Source organism: Delphinapterus leucas, chromosome 2, assembly GCF_059928025.1.
Source record: "Delphinapterus leucas isolate spDelLeu-1000000601 "Yukka" chromosome 2, BTC_Dleu_Yukka2, whole genome shotgun sequence".
In the NCBI taxonomy this organism is placed as follows: Eukaryota; Metazoa; Chordata; class Mammalia; order Artiodactyla; family Monodontidae; genus Delphinapterus; species Delphinapterus leucas.
Genome location: NC_143130.1, coordinates 60,718,882 through 60,739,578, shown reverse-complemented (window position 1 = coordinate 60,739,578; position 20,697 = coordinate 60,718,882). Strand labels below are relative to the sequence as shown.

The 20,697-nt window shown below is 53.6% G+C and overlaps 1 protein-coding gene across 2 annotated transcripts in view; it reads right to left on the bottom strand.

Annotated features, from left to right (window-relative positions):
- Window positions 1–13,711: 13,711 nt before the first annotated feature.
- Window positions 13,712–20,697, bottom strand: part of LOC111177912 (OTU domain-containing protein 7A) — a 178,475-nt gene continuing 171,489 nt past the window's right edge. For both annotated transcript variants that reach the window (XM_089906927.1, XM_089906928.1), the window contains exons 9-11: window positions 16,506–16,620; window positions 16,247–16,331; window positions 13,712–15,148 (exon numbers count right to left, since the gene is read on the bottom strand). In XM_089906927.1, the coding sequence (XP_089763053.1) occupies window positions 13,712–15,148; window positions 16,247–16,331; window positions 16,506–16,620 (1,637 nt within the window). The remainder of the gene's footprint in view (window positions 15,149–16,246; window positions 16,332–16,505; window positions 16,621–20,697) is intronic.

The window sequence follows — 20,697 nt, the reverse complement described above, 5'->3', positions numbered from 1 at the left end:
CAAGGAGATGCACGCGTGTGAGTCTGGCCAGGGCAGAGGGCAGACGGAGCTCAGCCTCCCAGAGAAAAGCGTGTAAAAGCCTGTGTGTGCCGAGAGCCCACGTCCACCCGGGCTGCTCCAGGGAGGGGGGTTGTTGGAAGGCCTTGGGGCCTACTGCGTGGGCGCCAGAAAAGAAGGACAGGGTATGTTCATGTCTCAGGTAACCAAAACCATTTGCTGGTGGGATTGGAAAACCATACAACCTACTTGGAACACTGTTTGGAAATTTCTAATAAAGTGAAATATACACTCATTCTGTGAGCCAGCAATTTTGCTTCATTTGTATTTATCCAGAAGAAATGAAACTTTATGTCCACAAAACATTCACGAAGGCTCATAGTGACTTTATTCATAATAGCCCCAAACTGGAAGCAACCTGTCCATTAACAGGAAAGTGGATACACAAATTGTGCTACAGTCACAATGCCCAGCAATAAAAAGTTACAAATGACTGATACGATACCAATGTGGGTGAATCCCCCAAACCAGTGGAACAAATGAGAATTGGCACCAAACAGTACATGTATTGATTCCCTTTGTATGTTTGTAAGGACAGAGCAAATCTAGAGCAGTCTGGATAAGAGCTGCTTTTGGGGGTGGGATGCACTCGGTGGGGCAGGGTGTGAGGGTGATGTTCTGCATCTCGACCATGCTGGTTGTGACCAGGGAGCAGACATTTGTCAAAACGCACCCCACTGTACGTTTGATATTTGTGCCTTTGGCTGTACATAAAATACGCCTCAATAAAACTGATGTTATAAAAAAATCACTTTTGGTTTGAGAGAAAAATTCCTTGCTTAAGTAACCACACTGTAGAGTCACAGCTGTTCATGGACTTGGCAGGTCTGAGCCACTTCACATGTCTGGAGCCCCTTGGCTCCCCTGAGAAAGCCCTGCCGTATCACCCGGCTGACACTGCACATCCCCTCCACATCTCCTCCAAGGGGCCTGAAACCTTTCCCGAGGGCAGCTGTGGCCTGCAACTGACAGACGTGTTCTGACAGATGTCTCTTCCCCTGTAACCGTGGGGAGACAGGAATACTTTGATAATTCAGGGTACTCAGCACTGGCTCTGAGTTGTCACTCATTTCTGGTGACTTCAAAATACGACCGTGGTTCCACAGTCAAAATGGGGGCCTGTGGAGGTCAGGAGACAAAAAGAGTTTTGTCCCAGGTGTGGGTGCCCATGGTGCTGGTGGGTCTGTGGTCATCTCCTCAGCTTCCAGTGCGTGGTTGGAGGGGTTACCCTTGGCAGCTGGCTGAGCCCCCACATCAGTTCTCCCGCCTTGGAGTGGATGCTACTTTGGTAGAAATGGGACAAAAGTGAAAGTCCTGGCACTTCCCCTCCCTAGCATGAGAGTAAATCAAAGGTGATTACTTTGCATCCTGGAGGAATTGCAGAGATTCGTGGGGCTATCAATGACTCGAGAAGTTTCCTAATGCATCCCTTTATCGTTCCACAGCGTGGGCGCTGATGGGTGGCTTTGGTTCTCCCTGGGCATCTGCAAGGACCACCAGGAGCAGTTTGCTCATGTCCGGGGGTGTCTGGGACTCATCCTGTTTTCCTGCCACAGCACAGCTGGCAGAGGCCCGGAAGAACATCACACTGGACCCCACAATTGATGTCCTCATGCAGATTGCACCTGCCTCCCTGAGACACAAAAGAGGGAGAAACCCCCCCACAAATATTCAGGGGCCCATCCTCTTGACAAAGCTGTGGGGAGACCATGGAGTGTTTCAGGACAGCCCAATACAGTGAAAGAGACATCATTATACCTAAAAAAAGCAGGCATGATGTTTGCTGGAGTTTGAAGGCAACATATTGGCCATTTGGGTGTACCCCCCCAAAGCCTTTACCAAGGAACCTGTAAGGTCACCAGGTGTGAGTGGGGCCCCTGGACTTCATCTCCTAATAGACCCAGTGACACTCAGTGTTTGTGGCCAACAGCAATGCTACCAGTGGGCAGACCACCGTGCAGAGCACCAGAGTTCTGGACAAAGCCATGCCCTCCTCTGCATGTGACTATTCTTCTCTCCAAGAAAGAGGTCCTGGCTGCTACTGGGTCCTGGTGGGGACTGAACAGCTGAGGGGACATCAGTGGACTACAGTCCTGAGCTCAGTGCATTATGGGCTGGGTGTGATCTGCCCCGCACTCCCAGGAAGTCGGGTCTATGTGGCTGCAATCTGTCATCTCATGGAGATGGTGTGTGAGAGCCTAAGAAAACCCAGAAGGCACACGCAGTTGCGTGAACAGGTGGCTCAGACCCTGCAACATGTCCTCTTGCTTGTGGCCTCCTCTCCCGCAATCGATACCTCCTGGGAAGTTCCCAGTAACCAAATGACGGAGGAGGCTTGCTTTCAGGTGGTTCTCTGTGACATGCTGGCTCCAGCTGAGAGCAGGCTATGAGGGCATTACAGCCCCAGTCTCAAGTGTCCCTGGAAGATGGTGGGGAAGGGAAATCATCCCAGTGGACAGAGCTTGAGCAGAACAAATGGTTATCACTTTTCTGGAATGAAAGACAGCCAGAAGAATTCACCTACACCAGTGATTCTTCCCCTGCCCCCACCGCCTTGGGGATATTTGGCAATGTCTGGAGACATTTTTGATTGTCACATCCAGGTGGAGAGAGCTATTGGCATCTAGTGAGTAGAGGTCAGCCAGGGACTTGCTGCACATCTTACCATGCACACAGGACTGCCAAAAAGAACGATCTGGCCCCAAACATCATTAGCACCACTGTCGAGGAATCCCAATCCACACTGATTTATGGGCAGGGACAAATAGTTGACTGGACAGTCAGGAACTTGGAAAGAATAGGATTCAAGGAGGTGTGGTGACGAAGGAAGATGTCTGGGGACGGCTCTCCTAGAGCGTGGAGATATCATGTCCCATGTTTATGCTCATTAAATGTACCCTGTGCAGAGGAGGCTCTCAGGAATCGGTTGGACAAGATGGCAGGTCCTGTGATGTCAGCCAACCCTTTCTCCGGGCTCAATCGGCCCCAGTACAGAGGGACCCGTTTGCAGCGATGGAGGCTGAGGATGAGCGAAACTACACGATTTCCCCTCCTCAAGGCCAGCCTGGAGGCCGCCCCTGCTGAGCGTGAGTGACATTTGGCAGTGGGGAACGGTGCAGAGCCTCCGTATGGTTCCCTCCCTAGGGTGGCCAGTCAGACGTGGCTGGCTGATTGCGCTGGACCCTTTCTATTATGAAGTAAGGCCATTTCTCTCACTGGAATACATGTATTCTGGATTCAGGTGTGCCTTCCCTGCCTGCAACACTTCTGCCAAAAACTACCATTCATGGGTTCAAAGGATGCCTTGCTCACCATGATGGAGCTCCACACAGTGTTGCTTCTGCAGAAGAATTTCAGCTTCATGGCTATGGGATCACACACAGGGGCTTCACTCACTGCGTATCCAGCTGATCCGGGAGCAGCTGGCCTGATGGAGCCAGGAACAGCCCACTGGAGATTGAGCGATGGTGCCAGCAGGGAGGCAGCTCCTGCAAAGGCAGGAGCTCGGTCTTACAGATGGACCTGATGATTTGACTCAGCCACGGCCATACGGTGGGGTCTGTCCCATGGCCAGAACACACGGTCTGGGAGTGGGAGTGGCTCTTGTCACCATTTTGCCTCGTAACCAAGAACCTGTGCTTTCCCGCCCCCACCCCGTTCCCGGGGAGGGAGGTCCTCCTCCAGGAGCCATTCAGGGTGTCACTGGTCCGGAGGCTGAGACCCAGCCATGGGGGCTTCTCAGGCCACCGCCTCAACGCAGAGGAGGGAGCTATTATTTGGCTGGTGACGAACTCTAATCATCAAGGAAACACGGAGCTGCTGCTACACAGAGGGGTTGATCTGTGGCATTCAGGGGACTCTTGGGGGTGCCTTTTATTACATCCACACCCCCAATAAAAGTTAATGGTCAACTACAGCATCCAACAGGGGGCTTGTGATGATTCAGACCTCTCGGGAATGAAAGTTTGGGTTATTTCATCAGAAATGAAAGATCCCAACAAGCTGAGGTCCTGGCTGAGGGCAAAGGAAACCAGACTCATTCTGGAAGGAGGAGGTCAGGGATGTCAGCCATGGTCCCCGGCCAGTGACAGACACGCGGCTTGTCTATTCTCATTTTCCTCCTTGCTTGGGGTGTGTGTGTGAGTGTGCGTGTGTGTGTGCGTGTGTGTGTATACAGACAATACGTGTATATGTACACACATACATATGCATACATGCACATGGGCGTGCATGCACGCACATGTGCACACGCGCACACACACACACACACACACACACACACACACACACACAGAGGACTTGCTCTTTTACTTCCAGTATCTCTCAGCGTTGTCCTGGCAACAGTTCGCCCCTTGCCAGCTGCAGTTTGTTCTAATTATGTTTTCCCCCACACAGAAGGTCCTGCCGAACCATGTCCCCCTCAGAGACACCAGCTCTTCCTCCTCAGAGGCCTGCTTCCAGCCCTGGGTGACCCCCACCCCTCATGCTTGTAGCTCATAACCACCTGGCCCCTGAGCTTTGCCCCCAGCCCTGTGATGAGCTTCACTTTCTCCATGCTGCCTCCATGGGCCCTTTTTGTTCTTTTCAGTCTTCTGATCCCTGTTCAACCAAGTCCCCATATTAAATTCTCTCTGTTAAAATAACTGATATGACTTCTGTTTTCCTAAATGATACATGGATTCCATGACTTGCTGGGGATTTAGAGATCCTTCCCTCAAGTCCCTCATTTTACAGAATATACTGAAATTTTATAGAAAACTGGGACCTGGAAAGGGGAGATGCCTTTCTCAAGGTCACTGTAATTTAGGGGCCAGAATTTCTTTCTTCCTGTGCAGGGCTCCCACCACCATCCTGTAAAGCCTTTTAAGCACCTCTCAAAGCTGCTGGTGGAGGAGTGTACCTTTCATGTGGGATTCTCCACCTGTCCTGCAAGAACTAGGTACAGTCTCCTATTTTCTAGTGGAGAAGAACGTCCGAACCAGAAATGGAAGGTGGAGCCCTGGCCGGACGCTGTCCCCAGGGCCACAGTGCACCCCACAGGCCAGCTGAGCATCTTTCCTCTCCTTCTCCTTCTCCTTGTGTGTCAAGTCCACCCACTGGACAGGCTGGGAGTTGCTCCTGGGTGGCCCTGCAGCTGGGAGCGCGGGTTCTTCCATCAGGCAAATTAGAGCTGCAATCTTGGTTTCGCCACTTACCTTGCCAAACTTCCCTTCTTGTCTACACAACAGGGATTTTGACATCCAACTCGCAGGGTTGTTGCCTGGATAGAATCCCACGATGTCCATGATGTGCCTGAGGCAGAGCACAGCACGTGGTGGCCGCCACCACCACCGCCACTGCCCCTGCCCCAGCTCCTGGGAGGTGCTCGGCTATGACTGTGCTGGAGCCCATCGCCTGCCTGGGACAGGCCCGCAGCCCACGGGGAAACGACTTACTTTCTTTTACAGACACCATGCCTCTCCTGCACAGAAAAACATGTGCAAATAAAAATCCACAGTAAAATCCTCTCATTCTCTGTGGCCTCCCAGTTGCCGTCTTGCTGACCTCTGGCGAACACACATTAAGGGAAGCTCTATTGTTTTCATTTTGACAGAAAGTGTCCCGACCATTTAAAAAGGACAGAAACTCTTGTCTCACATACTAAAACTGTGATACCTAGGTTTACATCTCATCTGATTGGAAGAACACTTAAAATAAAAATGGGTAAGGATGGACACCTGTTAGAATCCTCTTCCTCCGTGCCATAAAACTTTTCTTAGATGGTGTTTTACCAGGGACACCGGAGTGGGTAAATAATTGGACCAGCCAGTGCTTTACAAACATGTTAATTTTATTGAGTAGGCATCAAAGCTTCTCTCCATGTCAAGTAATGGAGAAGCCGTATCACACGGATTACAGAGCTATTGTTACTTGAAATAATCTTTCATAAAAGAAAGAAATGAAATACAGTTCTTCTATAAAAAGTGCAGTAGTAGTCATTACTGGAAGTTTTCCAAAATGAAAGCAAGATTTACTACATATTGCAAAAATCGGTTTAGTGCTTTAATACTTTACAAAGTAACAACCCAACCACCAAAGACAAGCTCTTACAATGGGTTCCTTCTCCAACGATAGACCAGATGGAAAAGAATATTTGCATTGAATCAGAAAAGGGTTCTGGACAGCTTGGTTGAAGTAACAGGGATTTCTGACCCCTTTCTGACTCAATGTTTTCCTTCGTCCATGGTAACAAGTAAACTGGGGAAACAAAGTCATGTATTTCATCCCAAATCAGTCAAATGAGGCAGTAAAAGAAAGAAGAAAGGGAAAGAAACAGAGGAACTACATTCACTTGCCAATGCGTGTTGGAAGGAACCAAGCAAATACGTATCAGCAATCATCAGTTAAAACGAGACACACGGGTCAAAGCTGAGGGTGAACGGGGTTCAGGTTCTGAGCGCAGACTCAGGGGAGCCCCCTGTGGCTCTAAGGGCCCCGTGGGTGGTGGAGGGCCCCGGGCTTCCTCGGGGTGTTGAATGATGGCTGGCTCTGGGAGGTGGCGTTTGCCTCGCGTACAGGGGCTCTGGGCCACTTGCCCGTCTCCAACTGTGCTCACGGTGGCTTTACTAGTTTTGGTCACAAGTTAGTGGGGACAAGCTGCCCCACTCCCACCTACCAAATCATCACTCCAGGGCAGGCGTTTGGATTCCATTCCAGGCAAGCAGGAAAAACTGGACGGGCTGCAGGGCTCCTGCCTTGGAGGAGGTTTTGCGAGGGCCAAGGAAGCAGCCCTGGAAAGGTCGCCCTCTCTGAGCACTGGCCAGGAGCATGTCTGCCACACCCGCGTGTGTCAGGGCAGCAATGAAAGGGGCCTTGTTTATTTGGCAGTTCAAGCGAAGGGACACACACGTGCGGGCTCACTCACTGTCTGCTCGGCAGCTGCCGAGGGGGTGCGACGAGGGAGCTCCTGGCCCCCCAAATGGGGGACCCTAAAATATGGCACCCAGAGAAGTGACATCAAAACCACGGAAAGGGAACAAGAGAAGGACAAAGGCTTTTAACCAGGCCACAGTAGGACAAGGGTCCTATGAGAAGCTTGTAACAGTATTTTGCCAACAACTGGTAGAGGAAAACACATTTGGCCAAAGGACCTAGAAGTAAACACCAAGGTTAGGTGGTTGGGAAGATCATCCCACAGGGGTAGGAAGTTCAGAGGGGGAAGCATCCCTCCCCTGCTGGTGGGCGAGGCCACCAGGGGGCCTGGCCGAGGAGGCTGTGTTGTTTGGCTCTGCTATGTCCAGGCTCTGCCCCTGCAGTACACACACACCTGTGACCAAGGGGCGACAGGGGGCCTCCAACTTTGTCAACGCAGTCCCCCCACACCTGTGTGAGCAGCTCCCCTTCCCTGAAGGCCTGCTTTTGGTGACATAAGAACGGGTCCTGCTGGTGGTCAGGCTGATGCCCTTTCCTGGGCAGGGTCATCTGCTGCCACTGAGTTTGGTCTAGGAAGGAAGGCCTATCTCCCTGGAGACACTGTGAAGGCACAGCGTCCTAAGGACCCATTATAAGGGACTCTCCAGAATGGTCCAGGCCCATGACGACCTCATGGAGGGGTTGTGATCACGAGAGGTGCCCTGGAGGAAACTGTCCCCACCTCATCCTGTCCCAGAGGGCCCTCTGTAAACAGCGGAGTACCTTCTCTATGAGGGAGGGCCCCCGGGGCGGCGTTTACACGGGAGACCCGCCACCATCAGGTCTGGTGCTCACTGCTGTATCCGGCCTTCGTAAACCACAGGCTGGAGAAGCAGCCAGGCTGCTGTATCAGCTCAAATTCTCCCCATTTAGGGGCAAGAGTAGAATCTCGACTTGATAAAGGCTGCAACTGATACTTTTAGGCTTCTTAATAGCTATCAAATCATTGATTTCATTTTCTTTTTTCAACAAGTGTTTATCCAGCACCTAATATATGTCAGGCGCTGTTGTAGGCACCAGAAGTACAGCAGTGAGCAAAACATACAAAAATTCCTGCCCGCGTGGAGCTTACATTCTATGGGGGCTGGAGGGAGGCATACAATGAATGAATAATTCACACGCAGCCCTCAGGTGGCGATAAATGCACAAGAGGAAGACGCACAGGGAGGCGGCAGGGAGGGTGGGATGTGTTGGCTTATTAAGTAAAGAAGTCAGGGAGAGCCTCATTGAGAGGTGACACTGGAACAAAGACTGGCAGGTAGTGAAGGGTGGCTGAGGGTGGGTGTTGGGAGAGGACATTCCAGGCAGAGGGCATGTGCAAAGGCTCTGGGCCAGGCTTGTGTCACTGGGGCAGAGGTTGGAGAAGTACAGGGGTGGGAGTGGTCTTTGTAAGAACCTAGTTGTTTCTTTAAAGTCATCCTTCAGTGTCTGTTCTATCACAGATGTTCTCAAGGAGCTGGCTCCACTAATTTATCCTCTTTAAAATAATGGGTTGCTTTGGTCTTGAGCATATTCAGCCTATATTTAAAAAGCCAGTGGTACCTCTCATCTTACATTAAAGAACTGATGGTGCATGTGTGTGTGTGTGTGTGTGTGTGTGTGTGTGTGTATTCTTGAGATGCTCTCTTGGAGGAATAAAAAAGGATAAGCAATGGGCATCATTTTGTACATACATAATTAGGGTGGGACTCTTTTTGCAAGCATCAAACAGCAAAAATTGAAATTTCAGCAAATTATTTTGCAAAATAAAATGGAAATAGTAATATTTTAGCCTTGTTTGGAGATTCTGGTTTCTGTGCTGTTCCTGCAGTGATGTGTGTATTAAGTCAGCCGGTGGGGGGTGGGGGTGGGGGTGGAGGAGCACGGCATCTTGACACAGCACAGACTACACACTTGTTCCCGAGAGGTCTGTGCAGTGCAGCCCTCTCTCTATTCTCTGCTGGGGGTGGGCATGGAGTGAAGAGGAAGGACTGGTTTTGGGGAACAAAGTTACCCACATGACTGCGAACAGACCATCTTGCACATTGCTCGGAGCAATCGTGAAAGTCTTCCTGATCAGGGTGCCTCGGAGCGCTCCCTGCAGCCTCCAGGCCTCCTGAGGGGAGTGTGGGGCCCCTCGTCATCATGTGTGCCCTGTGGGTCTCCTGGGGATGAAGCGCCCTGGGCCCAACCCCGTGTCAGCAGATCCACCGTTAGAATCATGCTCTGGGCCGCTGGGACCTGTGCTGGAGAGTGGATCTGGGCACTGGGGGGATGAGACAGAAACAAGAATGAAGCTGGGCACCTCTCCCCACCCTGGAGCCCCACACCAAAGCGGCCCAGTTCCAGTAGCAAGGAGAACTTATAGTTAGGACTGAAGGGCAAGGTGGGGCCCGGAGGTCTCCAGAGAGCCACCGCTTTAAGGCTTTTTGGAAGGGGGTACCTGCTCCCTGGTGCCAGGGGTGCCAGCCACTGTGGGGCCCTTTCTTGGATGTGCTTGTGCTCGGATGACAGCAGAACCAGACTCTGGACAGAGGCAATGTCACAGCGGCTGGGGTCTGACAAGGCAGGGTCGGCTCAACCACGACACACGTTTTCTTCTTATTTATTATAACCGTTGGAACAAAGAAAAAGAAAAAAGCACTCGAGGAACTTAATTTGTAAAGTCCACACCACAGTGAGGAAAACTGAATCGTGTCCTAAAGAAAGAAACCCTCCCAAACGTGCATTACTCCACGTCTCTTAGTAAACATGAAAGACACAGAGAATGGAACACATGGTTTGGCAAAGCCTTTTTTTTTTTCCTCACACAAATTTCCCACCACTGATGGGTACAGCCCTTTTTTCTTAACCAACGTGAAATATATTTTGATCGGTTAAGTTTATTTCTGCAAAGTAGAGTAGTTTTCAAAATAAGCTTGAAGTCGCTAAGCAAGGAGGTGAGAGCCACGTAGCCACGGCCCTGCCCCAGAGGCGGTGGGCACTGTCTGGAGGATTTCACACCTCGAGGTGTGCCCCCTGCTATCTTGAGTCACTAAATTCCTGATGGTAAGCTACCAGAATTAATAAATCAAATCACTTTGGAAAACATAAAGTTTGTAAAGTAACAGATCCCAACTTTTCAGAACGCCACTGGAGCCACTGGGTGGTGATAGGCAAGAAAAAGGTCCACAGTAACTTAGTGAATAGAAAGTATTCATTTAAGAGGAAAGATGCAGTACCAAAATCCAGAAGCAGAAAACAAATCAAGCTTTCCATGGAAAAAGAAGAGACATTTACACAGTTCCACTTTAAGAGGGGATTTGAACAAATAGCAGAAAGCATTTCACCCCCAAGAGCCCACAGCGGAGCCCCACCCAACCTAAAGTTAGCCCTCCAAGGGGGTAACCCTGTGACAATATAAGGGTGCAAAATATTGCTCTCTGGCATATTCTGAAAATAATATAAAAATAATTTCTATAGTACAGTTTAAACTTGGCTTGTAAAATCTCAACATAACAGCATAAAATCTACAAACAGAATACACTTAAAAACGCCTTCCTTTCACAATATATTATTTTTTAAAAAGTCATATACCCAGGTAACGCAGTTGCAGGAAGTGTGAAGCAAATGACTGAAATAACCTCCACTGGGGTTTAGAAGTATCTGGGATCCTTCTGGAAACTTGCTGTCACTTAAGAGACATCTGACCTTTCCAGAAAGGGAAGTTTGGCCAGGTCAGACCGGCTGGGGAAGGCGGCCCACAGGTGGGGCAGCTGCTCAGCCCGTGTCCAGGACCTGTGCCTAGGTGGGGCTCATGTCCTTTCTAGAATCGGAACTGGCCGTCTTCCTTTTCTCTAGCACCCCCAATCCACTTCCTTTTCCTCCCACTCCACAAAGGGCCCCCAAGTCACAGAAGGGCATTAGAGGACCTCTTGACCCACACGTGAGAGACACAGCAGTTTCTAATAGTTCCCGTCCAGCCTGATGAACTCATTTCGCCTGAGAGATGTCTGGCTTGGGACCAGGGCTAAAGGTCTCTTGTGAACACTGGGGCGGGGGTGGGGTGGGTGGCTGGACCAGCACATTTAAGGGAACAGTGGGCTCTCTCAGTTTTTAACATTGTTTTTACAGGAAGGATGGATCCAGATCTCTCACAAGAGGAGACGCCTATTTGTAAACGATGTGGATGGAGGGCATCGTACCAGATGGGAGCGACACCCACAGGCGCCCTGCACATGGAGCGGCCGGTGCAGGGGTCTTCCATGTTGTGGGGGGGGGAGGGGAGGAGCCTGGGGGTGGGGTCTGGGGTTGGATCTCAGGCTCTTATTTATGGCATATATGTCAGATGTGGGTGTGGTGGTGGTGACCCTGAAATCCGAGGAGCTAGAACAGGTCACTGTTTTTTGATATTACCTACAAATAACACTGCCTGGTTTTAAAGGTTTTCCTTTTTCCTCTGGTACTACAAATGGACCATTTGTATTCTCAGTTTGCCTTTTTTTTTCTTTCTTTCTTTTTTTTTAACCTGGCAGAGAGCATGAGAAAGATAAAATACTTGCACAGCCCGTTTTGGAAATTTCTGGTTGGCTGTTTTCATGTTAAAAAAATTAAAAAACAAACACGAGATTACTTTCTGCCTCCTTGACTTCCTGTGCGTGTGTGTTTGGTTTCTGAATGCGCAGGGGAGCATTTTCCAGGCTGGCTGTTCCACCTTCTGTGAGATGCAGGGCAGGAACTGGCGTCTACACATGAAGCCATATTTATTTTCCATGACCTCACAGCTTTGGATGGCAAAGCAGTTGGTCAGCATGACGTGAAGAATCAGTCCAAAAAGCTGCCACAAACCCTCTTGAGGAGAGAATTTTTAAAAACTACTTTTTTTTTTAACAAAAGAAACCCCAGTAATATGAAGGACATGAATGTTAGTAATTACCACACACTGAAAGTATCATTTAGCACGAAAAGTAAAACTTTCGAAAAATTTAAGATCCTATTTAATAAATAATTTTAAGGAACCACTTATGTAAACCTTGAATAAATTACTGAAAACTCCACGTGCTGTGGATAATTAAAAACAAAAAGAAATTACTCACAGGAGATACTCAAATTAGTTTATTATATCAATAATTCTTCAAACAAGTAAAAACAAAAATCCCCTTCCGTATTTTTTTTTTTCTTTCTGTTCTTTATCTCGGGGGAAAGCATCCTTTCTGGAGAAGGAGAAGCTGGCGCCAATGAAGAGATGGTCTACCTCCTGTGTTTTCTGAAGATACACCCACAGAGAAGCTGGGTGCTTTCTCCTCTCTTTCTTGGGATTATTAGAGGCTATTCTAAGGCTCTCACAGGTTTTAAAGGATTCTTTTGCTAGTGAGGATTTTACCCATCGTATCTGTATTTCTTGGAAACGAGATCTTTCCTTAGTGAGGCAGGTTTAACGCCTCAGTGTCCTTGGCCAAGAACGGTATTCTCCAGAGGTAATCTTGGAAGGAAGACGCTGCATATTGCTGCTCAGAACAGGGTAGCTAAGGACACATTATTTTTTCCTCAAGAAATGTAAGGAGGCACCAAAATAGGGACCGCTCAGGGATGGGGCTGCCCCTTATGTGCTCTGGAGCCACAGTCAGGGTTACCCGCACCCTGCAGAGGGGACCCCGATGGGAGCGGTGCCCCTCCACCTGGCTGATCCCAGACAGATGCGGGTGGAGGTGGAGGTGGGGGTGGGCTTCCTTCCCGGCGGCCCTCAGCCCCTCCCCTCTGGAAAGAGGCGCAGGCCGGGTTTCAGGGCGGCTTAGAGGGGGCTTACACAGTGACCGCAGGGTCAAGTTCTCGCCTCTCTCCTGGGGCACCGATGGTCGCTTCCTAGGGGCCACTCTGGTGACAGAGCATTGTGGAAGTGTCTTCGAAGGAGAAATGTGAGCAGGCTGTCATCTTTGCTCATATATGGTCAACTCCAAATTGTGAGTTGGGAACCTTGCCTTTGGGCCCCAAGGTGTCTTTGGAAAGCTCCTGTCGCCTGAGCTGCCCGGCACCGGGAGTGATCGCTACACCTCACCGCGCCCTGCGAGGTAGGTTGTCCGGTGCCCATCCTACAGACGCCCGCGACTTTGATGGCAGTGTGAATGTCGCTCGAGCCGGGGACTGTGGGAGGAGGTTTTGCTTATGAGATGGAGCCGTGTATTCCTAAAGGGTCACAGGGACCACCAGGGCGCCAGTGGGAGGCCAACCGCCCTGTCCTCCAGGGACCCGGGAGGGGCACAGGTGGGAGCCCGAGGCAGAGCCTCCACCGCGGTCCCGGGGCCGCGCGTTTGCTTCGAAATCCTAGGTGGCAACAAGCGCACGCAGGTGACCGCTACATGGAAGAGGTCAGTCGCCGGGTTAGGGAAAAAAGAAAAAAAAAAAAAAAAAAAAAAAGGCATGTAAAACACTCCCTTCTAAAAACAAAGGGCTGCAAATTTCTTTATTTCTCTTATTGAAGAACAAAAATACCCTTGCAATGGCTATTGAGTTTCCACAGGTACGAGGCAGATGCTAGCTAGCACACCCACTTCCAACAGTATGACTTGTTTCCTATCCGTCTACTACCTGAGTGGCGTCAGTGTAGGTTCAGGCACCATTAGGAACGTTTGACCAAACACGTACACAGCACGGACAGAGGATCGCCGGCCTCCCGGTGGACCAGGGCGCGGAGGAGACACCAACAGCGTGGAGAGGACAGCCCAGGCGGCGGGGCCGCGGCGCGCGCTCAGGGCCGGGCCGCGCGCGCCTCGCGCCGCCGCCGCAGCTCCTCGCGGTAGCAGTACGAGCAGTAGTGCTCGGTCTCTGCGCGTCCGTAGAACGCGCAGTTCTCGCGCTGGCAGCGCCGCTGCGCCGGCCCCGCGCCGGGGCCGCCCCAGCCGCCCTCACCGTTCGATCGCGCGGCCGGCGCGTCGGCGTCGGCAAACTCCAGGCCGTCGCGCGCCGCGCCGAAGCCGTTGGTGTAGGTCTGCGACTTGGGCTCGGCCGCGCCCGCCGCCCCCGCCGCGCTGGGCAGGGTTATTGGGACGGCGCGCGCCAGCGACTCGACCGTGTTGACGGTGCGCAAGGCAGCGGCGCGAGCCGGGCTGTAGCTCTGCGACGACAGCGAGCGGTTCTGCTGCGGGTACGTGGCGCACGGCCGCAGCGCGCCCACGGCCGGGGCGCACGCCTCGTCCCGCGCGCCCGCCGCCTGCACGTGGATGACGCTCTGGCGCCCCGGCGCCGGGGGGCTGCGGCCCGGGACCGGTCCGCTGGCACCCGCGCGTCGCGCGCCGCCGCCGGGGCCCGGGGAGGCCGCGCCGCCCGCCGCTGCCCGCGCCGCCCGCGTGCCCGCCGCCGGCCCGGGGCTCGGGCGCTCCTTGAGCTTGAGCACCAGCTGCGTGGGAGGCCCGGCCGGCGGGCCCGGCGAGGCGCGCTCGGGGCCCGGCGCGCCCTCGGCCTCTGGCCTGCGCGGCGGCCGCTTGGCCGTGGAGGCGGCGGCGGCGGCGGCATCGCGGCGCCGCTGCTCCTGCTCGGCGCTGAAGCGCTCCTGCGCGCTGGTCAGGTAATAGCCGATCATCTCTTCGTGGAACTGGTGCCGGTGGCTGGTGAGCAGCAGGCCGGCGAATATGAACTTGCGCTCGCCCTGCATGGCGGCGCGCAGGATGTTGAGGCTCAGCTTCACGTCCGTGCTGTACTTCCAGGCGTCGCCGCGGGGCCCGCCGCCCTTGTCGGCCGGCGACGCGCCCGCCGTCTTGTCCGTGGGCGACGGCGTGGTCTTCTCCGAGGGCGACGTGCTGGCCGAGGCGCCCGACTCCTCCTTGCTGCCCTTGCGCGCCTTGGCCTTCTTCTCCTTGCCGCGCTCGGGCGGGTCGCTGTGCTTGCCGTTGGCGGAGTTCGCGCGGCTCATCTTGCCGTGCACCAGGCCGCCCAGGCCGCCCATGTTCTTCTTCAGCTTGATGCCCAGCGTCTTGCTGAAGCTGCCCAGCTTGTTGGCCACAGAGTCCGCGCGGGTCTTGTCCTTGTCCTTGCGCTGCTTCTCCTTCTCCTTGTCCTTGCCATTCTTGCCGTTATTGCTGTTGGAGTTGCTGCACACCGAGTCGCGGTCCGAGTCCAGCGAGTCGGGCAGGGACTGCACGTCCTCCCCCGCCGAGGCCGTCGGGGACTCCGGCTGCGCCAGAGGGGCCTGCAGGGGAGAGGGAGGGCAGGGACGGGAGGAGGTTAGAGATCAGTTGGCCCCACGCGGCCGGTGGAGGCAGACCCCGCCGCCGCGGTGTGGCTTCCAGCCTCACTGCCCGAAACCCGAGCTGTGTCCCAGCTTGAGAGTCTCCTGATTCTCGATCTAAAGCCGCTGCCTTCACAGCCCTCGTGGGGGCGAGAAAAGAACACCCAAAGCCACGTCATGACATACTCCAGGCAGCTGGACTCTGGAGCCAGACTGCCATCCACTGTCACTCGTGCCATCAGTAACATGGGGTATCGGGACCTGCCTCAGGGAGCCCTGTGAAGTTTAGATACATGTAAACGCTGGAGTACAAAGCACTCTGAGCAGTGCCAGTTTGTCCTGGGTACTGTGTGCCAGGCACTGCCCTCCTTGCTTTCCTCATGAAACTTAAAAAGTATTCGTTACGAGCCCCACTTTATGGGTAAGTAAATTTATGTCTGGGGAGGGCCAATTATTTGTAATTTTTGTTTTTTAAACAAATCCCTTTTCCTGGGACTTTACTACTGAGATCACAAAAACATCAGTCAGATACTTAAAGCGAATTCCTCTTAGCATCTGGAGGCAGGGCCAGCATGGGTCCTCCCTGGGGGAGGGGGCCAAGTGGGGCGCCAGCCCCCTGTCTCACAGCCCTCCCCTCATGGAGGGGAGAAAAAGAGGGGAGAGAAGAAGAAAAGGAGGGGGTGCCGAGGAATCGCGCCCTCCGTTCCCTGCCTTTTCCAAGGACCCACACACAGTTTTGTAGTTAATTCCGCTCCGTGGCAGCACATCGTGTTCCCACCTCGGCAAGAGAGAGTTTTGTGTTGTGAGTTGCCTACGGTTTGTTTTCTGAGTGGGCGTGTTTATTCCTGTCGCTCTGGAGAAAGTAAGGGGACAAAAACTCCCCTAGCCGGAGCGCGCGCCTACGTCCAGACTCTCAGGCACAGGCGCACAGAGGCACGCGTTGCAGCCCAGCCGGGTCGGCAGGGCGGCGGGGCCGCGGGCAAGGCTGGGATGCACTTCGCCTGCCCGCCCCGGGCCGAGTGCGCCTGCCGTCCGTCCCGGCGCGCGCGCCAGGCTCACCCGGGTCTCAGAGGGGATCCGGATCCACGTCACATTCATGTAGCTGTGCAGAAGGTTCAGCTTGGCTTCTAGCGACAGGATCAGGCTATCGAGAGAGGAACACCGAGTGAGATGCGCCCCAGCTCGCCCTCGCGCACCCCGCCAGTGCAGCCAGCCAGCCCCGAGGAGCAGGGGCGCCGTGTCCAGCCCCTCCCTGGAAAGCCCGGAGACAGACCGCCCCGTAGGGCGCCAGGGGAGGGGACACAGGGTAGGGTCTTACTGGGCCAGCCGGGCGTTATCATTGTCGTCTTTCCCCCACTCCCAGTCCTTCCCGGGGTCCACCGCAAAGTGCAGAGGCAACAGCTTGTGCTCTGAATCCGTCAGGGGGATCACGGCTGGAACGCAAAAGAGAGAGACCCGTGCCAGGTGGCTCGGGGGTGGGGACGGGAGGCTCGAAGTCCCCGTGACCCCCAGGGAAGACAGGAAAAGGCCACCGAGACCAGGTGTCTCCATGATTGAGGAAACCGAATGGAGTTGTACACAGGACCTCTATGCCAGGAGGGGTGTTAAGGCCGGAGGTTTCAAATGCACCACGGTTTAAAAAGTTTCCTCTTTATTGTGGAGGCTGAAGAGCATTTGGAGACCTGGGCTTGACCTGGGTCAAAAGACAGCTGCCGTCCTTGGGCAGCAGACAAAAAACAGCTATTACTGCTTCTGTGGTTTCTAACGAACGACCCAGGCCAGACAGCGCAGTGAGCAAGGTCACCTGGGAGGGGGCTTGGGGCCAGGCCCGCCCATCTCCTCCCAGAGAAGGGGAGCGAGGGCTGCCTGCGCATCTGCTCTGTGTTGCTGCGGGACCCACGGACCCTGTGGCCCTTGCCACAGGGAGCTCACATCCTGTACTAGGGACAGGATGAACAGGTGACATACAGCTCAGGCTGTCAGGTGGTGATAGCGCCCTGAGGGTGAACAGCAGGCTGAGGGAGCTTTGGCAAGCTTTTCTAGGGCTGACCAGTGAGCCTTCTGAGGAGGGAACACGTAGGTGGACAAGGCAGTGAGGAGAGATGGGCTCCATACTGCACCCAGGGATGGATTCATCAAAACACACCCCTGCCCTCCTCAGAAAGGCTGGGCTGGAGGCTGCTGTTTACAGGTTTGTCTGGGATCTGCTGGGAGCTTCTGAGCCTGGTGGGATCAGCTCCCTAGTGATGGGCTTACTCTTGTCAGGGGCAGAAAGAATGCGGGGAGAGAATAGGAGCCATCCCATTTCTGCCCTCTGGGCAGCAGCCTTGCGTGGGGACTGCACTAAGCTCCCCTGCAGGCCTCACCTGAGCATCAGCCCCAGCAGAGTAGCACAAACTGGGGCTCCGCCAGGCCAGCTGCTATGTGCTGCCCTGAGTGCTGCCCGGGGAACCAGCCTGCCCAAACGCTGGGGCTGGCACGTGTGGGTGCGGGGCCTGGTGCACCTTCAGGTGTGACACTTAGACCCTGATGCGGCCTCCACAGGGAGGTCTCGCCTCCGCTGTCGCACCGGCCTAGGAGCCAGTTGTGGCCGGGCCCCTTTCTAGAGGGGGAAGTGGGCTAGGAGCTGAAAGCTCATGGATGGGGGCCTCCCTGTTTCAGGCTTATCCTTGCCTATTCAGGCCCTGGAGCACCTCTTTCCTGCTCCTGTGCTGGCGGCCAGATGTTGCCTGTGCCTGATTGAACACATGGGGCCTCCCACACGCTGCTTTCCTTTGGCACCGAGAGCCCCATCTTTGGGGACACTGAGCCCCCAGGCACCACTCCAGGATGCACGGGGCCTTGCTCCTTCCTGGGGTTTACCTTACCTTCTCCTTACTTCCCCCCCTCCCCCACCCCATGCTGGTCATGAACCTGGTGTCACTTCCCCAAGATTCATGACAAGGGAATCATGGCAAAAACAGAAAAGACAAATCAATAAACAATAAATACATAAAATCTACGATTGAATACCGCTAATAATTGATTTTCTGGTAAGAAATCAGAAACATTGACTCAGTGCTGCCCTCCAGTCGCTAAAGACACACAAATAATTCTCTTCCTCTACCCCAGCCCCTAACCCTCACATAAGGGAAACACAGCTCTGCTCCAGAATTTCCTTTTCATCTCGATGTGGCTGGGCGGCACTGTGCTCTGGTTTGGGAGGTCAGGGGCCACTTGGTCTGCCTAGGCCACAGACTGCTCAGTCCTGCCTTGATGTGGCTGTGACACACAGGCTGCCCCTCCCCAGGCTGAGCTGCAGGGTAGTCACACCCAGGGAGGGCTGCAGGATAGCTCAGGACCAGCCTCCCTTGGGCCATACCCAGGAGCTAGTCCCATAGTTCCAAGGGTCACCACGACAACAGAGAGAGGGTTGCCCCGGCCTCCCACCCATGGGTGTGGGCAGGGGGTAGAGGCTCCCTCTGTAGACAGGGCGGCATGGCTCCCTGGAGGGCTTGGTAAAGGCACCCACTCCAGGCGCCATGCAGATGGCCATGCAGATGGCCAAACCAGTGTCCAGGAAACGGGCCCAAGGACTCTTTTAAATAAACATCCTCTGTGGGTCTTAAAATCAAGCAAATCTGGGAAACATTGTTCTAGAATAATCTGTTAGGAGAAGTTTCTGTGGGTGCAACGTGGACGATTTGGGGTCTGGTTGTCCACCTTCCCAGGGGAGAGGTGCCTTGAGGGCGCCTGCCCAGGCCCCCACCCTAGCATTAGGAAAGAGCACATGCTTACTCGCACCCATGGGACGCGAGCAGAAGTGCTGGGGGAAGCCCTGGGCGATGTGGTTGTGGGGTGGGTGCGCCTTCTCCCATTCACCCCTTCCCGCCGTGACGCCTTCTGCTGATGGCAGCCCTACAAGATATCAGGAATGCGCTCCTGACTCCCCACTTGGAGGGGACCTGCCTGCCCGTCAGGAACACCTGTTTTAGACTTTATCTGCAGGAGAACCAAACTCCTATCGCATGAAGCCACTGTGATTTTGGTTTATTTGTTTCAGATAAACCAGCTAAAGTAGTACAGCTGTACAGCCCCCCTCAGCCTCCCTACCAAAGGGCTCCTGGAAATTCCTACACTCAGTAGCTGGGCTGGAATGGACTTCCTGGACTCCCCACCCTGACCCCCCCCCAGCTCCCCCGCCCCAACACACAAAGCAGAAGGTTGGAATCACCTGAAGGTGCTAGAGCCTGACCATCCAGCAGGCTCCTGGCAGCCTCTCAGCCTGGATGTCAGAAGGTGTCTTCTGTGCAGAGGGCACGGCTGTGGCCCGCTGGTCAGGGCTGGGGCTGCAGGGCCCAGGAGCCCCACCTGTAGCTGTACAGCCTAGAGCGGCCTCGAAAACAGGCCTCTGTGAGCCTCAGGTACTTCCGTTGCCTCTGCCTCTCACTTTACACACTTACTTTTCCCTGTTGGAAACCTGGCCTCACCCAGTAAGAGGGGGAGTGATGCGGTGACTTGCCCTCTGGTGGCAAATGTCAGGAACAGCAAATACTTTTCAAAATAAACCTGCAACCTTTTTTTTCCCCTTTGAAAAAACTCTCTTCTATCTTTTAACCTGGAAACATATAGGCATCATCTCAAACTAGCCTGGACAAAGGATAACCGAAGCAGCAACCAATTTTCACTACTTATTTTCCAAAACAGAGTGGAGACCTCTGGTTTCTGTTTGGGATGTAAAAAGCCGAAGGAGCAATGTCCCACCAGTATAATAACAACGAGCTAGACGAACTGCAGATTCACAACTTTCCTTTGACCCGTCTGAGAGCTGAAGTCACAGGCAACTGGCCAGCCACAGATGGAAAGACAGGTGCCTTTGAGGAGGGATGGACATGAGCTTAATTGGACCCCACTAAGCTGGACCCCACTAAGAAGAATTCAGCTAAAATTGTTAACAAGTTGGTAAAGGAAGGGTGTAGCCTAGTGAAAGAATACAGAACCTTGGGGGCCACAGACATAAGGGAAATTCACAAGAACTTGCAGGCCCCTCTCCATGGGACCTGACCTGGTGCTCACAAAAAGACTGGCCAGAATTCTGAGAAAGTGTCCTTCACGGACCTTTCCCATCTGCTAAGGAAGGAACTGCAGAGAGCAGGGCAACACACACTGTTGGTCTTAGGGCACTGGGCCTTTCCAGTCACTCCCTCCCCCCAGATCCAGGGACACAGCACCCACCAAAGATAGAGGCTTAATCAGAACAACAGAAACATTACCCTTCTGGGCTCTGCCTCCTGCACCCAGGCTAACAAGCTGTGAGTAACAGCAATCTACTGCTAGAAAAGGGGCAAGAATATGGAGAGAGACCCTCACCGAGGTGAGGCTCAGCACAAAGGTATAGCAGACAATGGGAAATACCAGCCCCACCATAAACACAAGATACAACTAGAAGGATTTGAAGGCTGGATAACCAGGGCAGCATCAGATCCTGACTAGGCTCATCCAAACTCCGTGCAGCAAAAGGGAAGGAATCA